The sequence below is a fragment of the Thamnophis elegans genome, chromosome 1, assembly GCF_009769535.1.
Source record: "Thamnophis elegans isolate rThaEle1 chromosome 1, rThaEle1.pri, whole genome shotgun sequence".
In the NCBI taxonomy this organism is placed as follows: Eukaryota; Metazoa; Chordata; class Lepidosauria; order Squamata; family Colubridae; genus Thamnophis; species Thamnophis elegans.
Genome location: NC_045541.1, coordinates 63,541,428 through 63,552,076, shown reverse-complemented (window position 1 = coordinate 63,552,076; position 10,649 = coordinate 63,541,428). Strand labels below are relative to the sequence as shown.

The 10,649-nt window shown below is 40.0% G+C and overlaps 1 protein-coding gene across 9 annotated transcripts; it reads right to left on the bottom strand.

Annotated features, from left to right (window-relative positions):
* Positions 1-7: 7 nt before the first annotated feature.
* Positions 8-10,632, bottom strand: LOC116508758 (mitochondrial chaperone BCS1). Of its 9 annotated transcripts, none has more exons than XM_032217423.1 (8): positions 10,562-10,632; positions 8,605-8,988; positions 6,715-6,854; positions 6,294-6,488; positions 6,046-6,109; positions 4,335-4,504; positions 3,355-3,472; positions 8-1,327 (listed from the first exon to the last, which is right to left on the bottom strand). In XM_032217423.1, the coding sequence occupies exons 2-8, from the start codon at positions 8,922-8,924 to the stop codon at positions 1,054-1,056; spliced, it is 1,281 nt and encodes a 426-aa protein (XP_032073314.1). In that variant the 5' UTR covers positions 8,925-8,988; positions 10,562-10,632; the 3' UTR covers positions 8-1,053. The 9 variants fall into 9 exon arrangements, with proteins under 9 accessions (XP_032073314.1, XP_032073330.1, XP_032073303.1 ...); XM_032217439.1 differs by having other exon boundaries at positions 10,526-10,612; XM_032217412.1 differs by lacking the exon at positions 10,562-10,632 and adding an exon at positions 9,800-10,519.
* Between the last annotated feature and the right edge of the window lie 17 nt (positions 10,633-10,649).

Here is a 10,649-nt window from a genome sequence, read left to right as displayed (position 1 = left end):
TGTGTAAATGGTCCTCTGAACCCAGAAGTCTGCAAATAAGCTGCATACTGGGATGTGAGGGTTGTTTTTTAGTGATCTTTTCACTACTGTCAGTAACAAAGTACCTTTTATTTTATATGATTAAACAGTTGGTCTCCAGAGTTTGAGATTCTTGTATTTCAAAAGAGATTACACTGAGCCTTCAGTTCTAAATGCCAGTATGCCAGAAATATAAAAAGCAATGCAAACAGTGATTTCTTCTCTTCTACCATTTTTGGCCCAAATTTGTTGTACCCAATCTTGGGATCAGAGGATTGTATTCTACCACAGTAGTGGAGAGGGGAAAATGTAAATGTGTTTTTGCACCCACATACATGTTATTCAATAGTTCTCAGAAATCAAAATTTATATCAATATAATTTACAGAACTTTTGTAGGATTATCATGCCTCACAAATTGGTGTGCTAGTGACAATGATCTGAAAAAAATATGCTTGGTTCTTTAATGGTTGAAAGTAAGAGTGGCACGAGTCTTCCTTGGCTGTATTTGATGGTATTTGCAAGAATGGACTGGAACAGTTTATAGGCTCACTGTGTTCTCAGTAAAAAAAGTCAGTGGAAGTCAAGCAGATCCAGAGCAACATAGAGCAATGTGAGCTGCTCTATTTCAATATCATATTCTACAAAAAGCATTTAACCCTTAATGCTACCAGACAGATTCCATTTATTCGAAGCAAAATTAAAACCAATCTATTTGTAGTCCGTTGATCTGCCCAGGTATCCAGTTAACCTGGAGCCTGTAAGTTGCTTGAAGATGGCCCTAGAGCCATCCATTCTGAAGAACCAAGTGCCTTCTCAGTGTGTTACTAAGTGGTTATTGAGGCAGAGACTCGTTTGGAGAGGAGAAGAAAGAAACCATTCAATCTGAACTCCAATTTATTTTTAAGGGATATGCAATGAGATTGTTTGCTTTATTCTTTATTTTTTACAAAAAGGACCACCTCACTGAGGCAGAAATATTGATGGTATCACCCTTAGTTACTGGGTGCTGGGTGAACGGCCCAAGAAACCACATTCAGTGTTTTCTCAGTGTTTGTTCAGATGTAAGCATTTTCACATTCTGAATGGCTTTAACTGGATCTTCTTTGTGTAGCATGAAATGACCTTGGAGTTGTGCAGCACTGATTTGATCAGAGACGGAAAGGGCTTGTTTAGCAAATTGCTCAGCGACAGCAGATGGCTGGTCTGGATAGAATCTCTGGAACATCTGTTTGAACTGCCACTCCGAACAATGACCAATATACTGTTTGAGGTCTACTCGGCCTGGGCGAATCAGTGCTGGATCCAGCCTGCAGGAAGTTTAAAAGTAACAAAGGAGCTCAGTAAAAGTTTAACCTTGCAAATATAGCTTCCCTCTTTACACCCAAGCCCAAAATGCTATTTCTAAAATTCCAAAAAGAACAAAGCTTAAAAAAAAACTTCTCTTAAAATAGAATCTATTTTATTTTATCTGCTATGTATAGTTGGCCATCAGATTCAGAAAAAATATAAATTTGGTGGCCAGTAAATATATTAATACCAATAGAAGTCCTATTTTAATTAAACATTTTAATTTTTTCTCAACTGTACTACATCAGTCCAGACTAAAGAGTCCTGCATAGAATAAGAAAAAACTATAAGTTATGTAGAGCAAATGTAAAATTTTAAATAATTGTGCCCATTTCCACTTCACACAGAATAACTATGCAATACTTCATATTCAGGTCTGATTCATTAAAGCAGCTGCATCTATTTTCATAGCTATTGCACATTCTTAGAATCAATCACAGATAGTTTAATGAGTCACTGACAAATGTTATACTTGCACTTCCATATACTATGAACCTCCTTTACAGTATCATATCTAAAACGTGCACAACCTACCACAGACAAATTTCTTCCTCCTCCTCTATCACCTACAGTACCTTGAAATTACCCACCTCTTTGCTACAGTTCTAGCAGCCAATATGGAGCCAGGAAACGTAACAGCGAAAACCACATGTATATTTTGCAGGTTCAATGTTGCAAATGTTTCAGATCATGACCAAGGCCATTAATGACAATGCCACTGCCAACACATTTCTCAGATCACAGCACCAATGCATAAACATAATCCCACTTTTGACCCAATTCAATGTCAACTGACATAACCTTATCTAACAACTTAGCCTTGTCGTTCCATAACATTTGACTTATGGATCCTTTCTCAGCAGGCTGTATGGCTAGCGCTGCCCTATGCTTTGGAAGAAAGCTGAAAGTTACACAGGTAACTTCTAGGATACTTTGCAAGAGCCATTCTTTTGCTTCTTTGCAACTTGTTCCTAGTTCTCATGGACGGAATGAGAAGTATGGTGTTTATTCTTTGTAAAAGAGTTGCATTTCTACTTCCTCCTCCTCCCTACAAAGGCAGAAGGTGCATTTTTTGTTACAAGGAATAGGATTCAACTTGTCCCAAATATTCTTGAGCCACCAAAGCATCGTTCCCCAATTTTTCCAGTGAGGCAAAGCAACAGAGGGGGAGAGGGATGGTTTTGCATGTGCACACTGTTTTCACAAATGCAGTTTTGCACATATGCACTTGTCCACCACATCTACAGGCCAGTTCCAAATGAGCTGCGGTCCAGCATTGGGCCGCAGACCAGGTGTTGGGGACCTTGCATCAAAGTATCTAAGAAGGTAAACAGATTCCTTTGTGCACACCTGCTATTCTTTTTTTGATCCAAGTGGAATCCTTCCTTCTTTAAAGAGAATTATTCCTCTCCCTCCACTGATAGGCTGTGTTTACTATACAAACTAGTTTCCTCCCAACTCCTGGATTATGTGGCTAACTGATTTATGGATTGGGATAACTATTTGCCACTCTTTGACTTTTCTCCTGCTTTCTCATCCAAAACAATGCTATGTTTTATTGTCAGTCAGTACTTAACCTTAGGAGAGTTTATACCTTTTCTGTCTTTTGAACAAGAGGGACATCATAAGCTTTTCTTAATGATATGCTTGGATATTGTATAAGTTACATGGGAAGAGTTGATTTATGTAATCAAACCATTAGAGTTTCCACTGCCTGGATCAGCATTTCAGCGTGCAGCTGATACAAGGTATTGCTGAGAAGAATGCTATGACTGAAAATTGATAAATTGGAAGAAACTCTGGGAATGCAGCTGTTTGCTTTCCTACTCTGTGGTTTTGATTTAGCAGTTAGAGCAAAAACTGCTAACTAGTTATGTCACTCATATCAGCAACCATTCTTACTTAGCCCCTATGAGTGTTCTCCTAAGTCAAAAGGTGGCCAAGTTAGTAACACCCACTTATCCCATTTTTGTGCATCAGTTCTAACCTCTCCACATAATTGGTAGTCATAAATACTAGTCTGGCTTCAGAAGATGCTACGCCATCCAACGCATTGAGAAGGCCACTGAATGTTAAGCGTCCCATGCCTTGATATGCAACAGATTCTGAAGAGAAAAAGCAGCAGAAAATTATTCAGAAATACGAAACAAAATAAAATTAACAATATGAATAAAGACATATACCTTCTGCTGAGGTATATGTCTTTAGGAAAAGATTTACCCAACCAATTGGTTTTACAACTCCCATAATTTCTATTCCCACCATTCACTACCCCAGGGGCAAAAACATATTTTTTTTCTCTATCAATGGCTGCATTCTTTCAAGGGTACCTGTATTAAGAATTTGCAGGTTACCTGCAGATAAGAGTCGAAGGGTTACAAATACGGCATTAATTAAGGCTGCTAAACTATTCTCTTTCTCTTTTGCTATGTGAGAGGAGGGAGACTACTATTATTGTTAAGTTCTGAACTGATTGCTTATCAGAGTGATCATTAATATGGAGTCAAAGCAAAAGTGGATGACTTGCAGCCCAATTCCTGATTTTGTAGTATTTGGGTCACCTTTCAATCATGGCTGCGAAAAACTGATGGTGTTATTTTCCAACCACGTTAGAAGTTGGAAACCATGCATTTCATTGGAACAGATACAAAATTAGCATGTATTTAATTAGACATGTCATTATTAAAAGGCAAAAAAAATTCCACCACTACCCCATGCTTACATACATATGTGGTGCTATTCTAGGCACTTTGGAACCCTCACCCCTGGAAAAATGCTAAATACAGCCCTTGGCCATGAGAGGGTGGCTTACTAAAACTAAAGGAAAACTGCTCCAAAGAGGCATTTCATATGATGCCTCCTTAAGGCAATTATTCTGTTACATGTCCAAAGTTAGGCTCCAGCTGGAATGAAAGAATAAGATAATTTGGAATAGGAAGCAAGAAGGAGCATGTGCCCCTCACTCACTTTCAGCAGCAGGGTCCCGACTGACAAAAGCCGCATCTATGTCTTCCAAGAGAATGATGCTCTGTTGTGGAGCTACACTCAGCAAATGATTGAGGCGATCATCTGAGAGACTTCGATCACTCAGGCTCAGAAGACAGATGCTGTACTGCAATTCGCCAGCCAGGGCTGTGCTGTAATAGATAGGAATTTCATTACAGAATGTAAGCACACAAGAAAAAAGGGGTTGAAAACAGGGGAGGAAAGCTGAGCTCCTGCAAGTTCCTCTCATAATTAAGATACCTTTGTTTGCCCCAGATCTATGTAGATCTGATACACAGATGGAAGCACCATGGTAAATTTCTAAATTAGCCCAAACCACTATTAAATAAAAAGGTTCAGAGTAAGATGATATTACCTAGAATAGCACAAGCAACTTACCATATTTTTCAGACTATAAGACACACTGGAATATAAGACACACCATGATTTTCAAGAGGTAAATTTTAAAAAAAGTTTTTGCATTCTGCAGGTCTCCCAAACCTTCTGCACGCCTCGTTTTTTGCAAAAAAAAAAAGGGGGGGGCATGCAGAGCTTTGGGAGGCTTGTAGAGTGCTCCTGGGGGCTGGGGAGGGCAAAAACGGGCAAATAAGGGTCCGTTTTTCACAAAAAGGGTCCATTTTTTGCACCAAAAAAAAAAGGCGTGCAGAGGCTTTGGGAGGCTGGTACAGTGCTTCTGGGGGCTGGGGGGGGGGGGAACAAACAAAAATGATCCGTTTTTTTCTCATTTTTGCCCTCCCCAGCCCTCAGCAGCACTTTGCAAACCTCCCAAACCCTCTGCACGTCCATTTTTGCAAAGGGGGTGGGGTTGTGGTAAGCCAAAAATGCTGTATTCAGTGTATAAGATGCACCCATATTTCCCCCCTCTTTTTTAGGGGAAAAAGGTGCGTCTTATAGTCCAAAAACATGGTAACTCTTAAGAAAATCTATTGTGACAAAAGATTTTTTAGAATCAGATTCTCTTGAGAATTATATACCCTTTTCCCTGCAACATCACAGCTCCAATACTTCTTGTTTTCTTGACCTATATATACTATGTTCTCTCTAGGATTTCTTTTATCATCACTTCCAAGAAGAGATACTCTACAGGTGAATCCACTTGGAGCAGTTAAAAACAGAAAATTCTAACTGTGCCATAGTTTGAACCAAACACACTTTTGATCCATTTAATGTAACTTGATATAACTCAGCTTGCAGGGAAAGAGGCAATAAGTATCAAAATTGTATGAACAATTCTGCCCCAAATATCACAAATTGTGAGGAAAAGAGACAGTGTTAAAAAGTTAAGAATCATTTTGCTCCCTGCTGAAAAAGTATTTCTAAATCTACAAACGTACCTTTCTCACCTCACTTTTATGCCCTGCATTTGTAAAACTTACTTCCTAATAGAATACAGTTGACTGCCATTAATTTGGCCTTTAAAAAGATCCTAAAACACACTTCTATTCTAATTGGTCTACCAATTATTAATTTAAAATCATTTAACCCTTTTGCCCAAATGACAATTTAATTCCATTCAAACAAAGGTTTTATCACTTTGAGATAACTTAGAATCAAATCAAACCCAATTACACATTGGGATACAATATTCTCAAGCACTGCTAAATAAGGATGGGAAGAAGGGACACTTTTTCAGAACAGGTTTGTTACCAAGACTATAGAAACCCAAACTTACATGAAACTGCTCTTGCCACAACCTGGAGGCCCATAGAGTAGGTATCCTCTCCGATAAGGTATTCCTATGGAAAAAAGAACTAATGAGAAGACACCATTCAATTTTCCAACTTCCTACTTTATGAGTTATAACCATACTATAAAAAGTATATGATAATTCTTCTGCCACTTCTAAACAAGGAATCAGTTTTCTAATGATTATCAGCTTCAGATGTTTTATCTAACTGCCAGCCTATGAAATGCACTCACCTCGATCAATGTACCACTTGGGGTTATCAATGAAGTCTTTCACATCTTGCACAATTCTGTCTGCTATTCCTTTGTCAAACACGACAGACGTGAGTGGACGTTGTCGTCGTGGAAAACCAAATGGCCGCCATTCAGCAGCCATTGCTGTATACATTACTGTTTTGCCTTCTTGCTGTCTCAGAGCCAATTCCTTGGCTGAAGAGAAAGTAAAATGTTGATTATACAAAATATTTGGATATAAATCAGAAGAAATACAGGACAAAGCCGAAGAAACATCCCCATCACAAGAAACAACAAAGGAATCAAAATACCATGTAGAAGAGATAGTCTGTTTAGACACGATGTCCAAATCTGGTTTGTTTGGGACTTTGCTGTGAGCAATATTCCATTCAAGGGTGCTGGGGGTTGGGTGCTAACATACCTTCTTGCAGGATGTTAAAAAAAACATCTCTTTTATTGCCAACTGCTGTAAATGTGACAGACTCCCAAGGAGTGCCTGTGTGGAGATCAATCATCTGGTTCTCCCGGTTACGTTCTATACGGATCCACTTCTTTTGATACCTGAAAGTAGAGGAAAGAGCACCTGAGCAGGAAAACCTTTTCTGGACTTCCACCTCCAGAAACAGCCTTTTCCATGTCTGTTGATGTGTAATGAAACAAGAGTTAACCTAGGATTTATTGCATTTTTCGGAGTAAGGCGAAATAAGGTGAAAATCTGGGTGCATCTTATACGCTGAATACAACATTTTTGGCCTCCTGAAACCCCTCCTCCTTTGCAAAAATGGTTGTGCATAGCCTTTAGGAGGCTTCCAAAAAACTGGCTGTTTTTTTGCTTATTTCCCCCCCCCCAGCCCCCAGGAGCACTCTATAAGCCTCCTAAAGACTATGCATGCCCCCCCTTTTTTTTGACCAAAACCGGGCCCATTTTTGCAAAAAATGGGCCGTTTTGGTAAGGTCTACAGAGAACAAAAAAAAATGTTTTTAATTTGCCTCTTCAAAATCTTGGTGTGTTTTATAATCCGGTGCGTCTTATACTCCGAAAAATACAGTATATATGTTCCATATGGCCAACCAAAATATGCAATGGTAGAGATAACAAGGAAATGTCTTTTGTGACTACCTACTCTCCCAATCTACAAGCTTAAAAATTTCTCCTTATAAAAAAATATTTGGATTTTGCTTTTTGCCTGACTTTTTTTGCCTGAATTTCCATTTTTGCTGTTTACTCATGCCATATAGCTCATGTTCCTCAGGACTTTCTCCAGCCTTCTGAAAAAGGAAAAAAAGGAAAGAGAAACTTGTTCTGTGCGTTTTCTTCTGTTCATGTAGCAATATAGTCTACAGCACTGCAAATAAAAGTTATCCATTCAATCAGTTCTGCTTATTTAAAACGTTCCTATTCCATTGTTGAAAGTCCTCAACATATTGAAAAATAAAACTATATGTATATAATGCAAACCACACAATTGTGAAAAAGAGATTTAGCTATTAAAATAACCAAACAGCATTTCAAAATATTTTACAATATCTTAAGTTACCTATTATTTTGTATCATCACACTCTGAGTTGGAGTAAAGAATGGATCTAATTGTATGCTATCAAATAAGCTTACAAAAAAATTCAGTGCTTAGCTGATACTGGTTAATCATAAAAGATAAACAAAGTTGAACCTAGTTAATAGTTAAATCAATTCCTATTGATAAATCAGAAAATAAAAATAGAAATGAAACATTGGAACTGATTAATGGAAATAAAATAATCAAAAACACTGCGGAATACGGCAATAGCATGATTGCTTTAAAAAAAACCTGCACAGATGTGCCCACAAAATCTTAAGGATTTAAGCTCAGCTCAAGGAAGATTTTATCTTACCTTTAAATCCTAGAGTTCAATGGGATTTATTCTTAAATATGGAGGCATAAGAGTATAGAATAACAGCATGATCTTTCAAAAAAATAAAACAGTTGCTGAAACAAACATTTAGCCACACTGTTGCAAATCATTGGCATAATAACTATCCTTTTGAGATTCAGCAGAATACAGAATTTGCTCTCAGTGCACCCTTGTAAATATCCATACTATACTCCTGCACATGCATTTTGCTGTTTTCTTGATCTTTGCCTATTTTGCAATTTTAGAAATTGAAGTTCAGGATGTAGACATTTAAATTTACTTTCTTCTGTAAGTTGTGCCCTGCAAACTCCTGTTTGTTGCCATAGAAGTATTTGGGAGTTATTGCAAAATATAACTATTCATGTTCACAACGTTCCCACTACTTCCAGCCTGGAGATATTTCACGGTTCTCCCTTACCAAATGAAATGATTCCCAAGGCTGGGAATAAAGTCAAATTTTGTACTGACACGGCCACTCTCATGTTGCAGGTAAGAAGTCTCCACGCTCAGGTGCTGGGTGTGCTTAGCATGGTGAGATATCCAGTTCAACAGCCAGTGGTAGCTCTTGTCCCTGCCTGGCACTTCCAAAGTGATCATATAATGTCGTTTGAAAACCATCATGCCAACCTGGGCTCCCTTACGTGCCAGGGCCAAGGCTGTGCCCACACCAACTAAGCCAAAGCCTGCCCCAAAATATGGATTGTCTTTTAGGGCCAAGACAAAGTCAGAAAAAGGCATTGTGTGCAGGAGGAGCAAATAATGCCAAAGTTAAATAATCACTCGGTGTGGCATTTTTTTAAGCCTGAAAAATAAGAGAGAAAGCAGGTAAACTCATGAACAAAAAACATGAAAGGCATAAAAAGCTTGCATCAAATACACCAGACTTTTTGCAATGTCTAGAAGGCAGACTGCTCTCCAGCTGGTATTACACACCATTCATTTAGCGTACTGCAGTTGCTTAACAAACTAAATTCAGAAATCAAAGAGAACTTGGTCTCTAGTCGCTGATACAAAACAGAAGCTGTACTGATTCCCATAACTGTCCTTCACGTCTTAAAATAAATTGGGGAGAATCTCCTTGGATTTTTAGCTTAAAAAGTGGCCTCTCTCTCCCCCCTCCCCTTTCTCGCGATCTACTGGAAAAAGTTGCAGCTTCATGCAGATCAAGGGAACGAGAAATCTGTCCTACCTTACTGCAAACCGGAGCTTGATAAAACCCCACTTCCCGTGTACAGTATACTATTAAAGACACATTATCTCTCGCTTAGCCGTCCTTGAGCGACCTGCCCCCCCCCCCCGACCTTGCAATCAGAGCCGCCCTCGCACTACTGTGATTCCACCTGATCGGAAGAGGTCAGCCTCTTGTCCCAAAGCTGCTTTTTTCCAAGAGGCAACTGGACTTTCTGGATTTCCTTGGAAGACGTTTCGCTTCTCCTCCACGAAGCTTCTTCAGAGCTGAAGAAACTTCTTGAATGAGAAGCGAAACGTCTTCAAAGAAAAAAACAAACTACAAAGTCCAGTTGCCTTTTGGAGAGAAAAAAAACAAACACCTTTTGGGACAACCACGACCTTGGATGCCCGAGAATCTCCAGTCTTCAACCTCTTGTTCCTACCGAGATAGCTCCGTGGCATGCAAGTGTCAGTTTTATAGAGCATTTTTTTCTCAGCCTCGTTGCCTTTAACGCGCCTGGACCAACTCCCAGAATCCCCCATAATTCTGTCCCTTGAAGGTCACAGGTCTTAAATAGTCCCTGTGGTTTAATTAAAATAAAACGGAAAGGAGCCATTTACTCCTCCTCGACTTTTATAGGCACGGTGGAACCACTTTGGAGCAGGGGTCCTCAACCCCCGGGACCGCGAGCCGTTCTGAACCGGGCCGTGGAAGAAGCGGCGGGGCGAGTGATTGGGCTCATCATTCCCACTTGCGCGAGCAGCGGGGGAGCACGTGCACGCTCGCTGGATGCTCGCGCGGAAACATCTCCTCCCCCCCCCCCATCCCGGTCCGCAAAGACGGGAAGGTCGGGGGGGGGGGACTCTACTCTAGAGTCAAGAGCTTTACAATCAACATGATTAGAAAGCAGAGCTTCATTATGATTAAAGATTAGAATGGGCAACTCTAATAATTCCCTAGCTCTATCTTCCATCTTCGCTTCGGGAACCTTTCTACTTTCTATGAAATTATCCTGCACTCTATGGTTTCTGGGAAAGCGTTTAAGTTCCCGGGTTCCTTTATCACAACCTTCACCGCGAGGAGTCCGGATATCGGGACTTTGATTTGAGAGGAGACGACAAGCTCTGCACCCCCCGCCCACGTTTTGCTTTTAAGTTAAAACACCTACTACCGCCCAGCAGTGATAGGAAGACGCTCTGCGCACCTCGTCTGTGGCGCCGTCTCCGATCCCCCAACGCCAAAGCCTGCGTCAAAGGTTAACCATAGAGCTTCCCGGGGAGAGCGCGGACGAA

Bases quoted from the DNA above. Each gene is read 5' to 3' on its own strand.
- LOC116508758 (XM_032217423.1), bottom strand. From the start codon at position 8,924: ATGCCTTTTTCTGACTTTGTCTTGGCCCTAAAAGACAATCCATATTTT. The intron at 6,110-6,293 runs GTGAGTGCATTT...TTTTTTCCATAG, and splicing joins CAAGTGGTACATTGATCGAG to GAATACCTTATCGGAGAGGA. The intron at 4,505-6,045 runs GTAAGTTTGGGT...TATCTATTACAG, and splicing joins TGTGGCAAGAGCAGTTTCAT to CACAGCCCTGGCTGGCGAAT.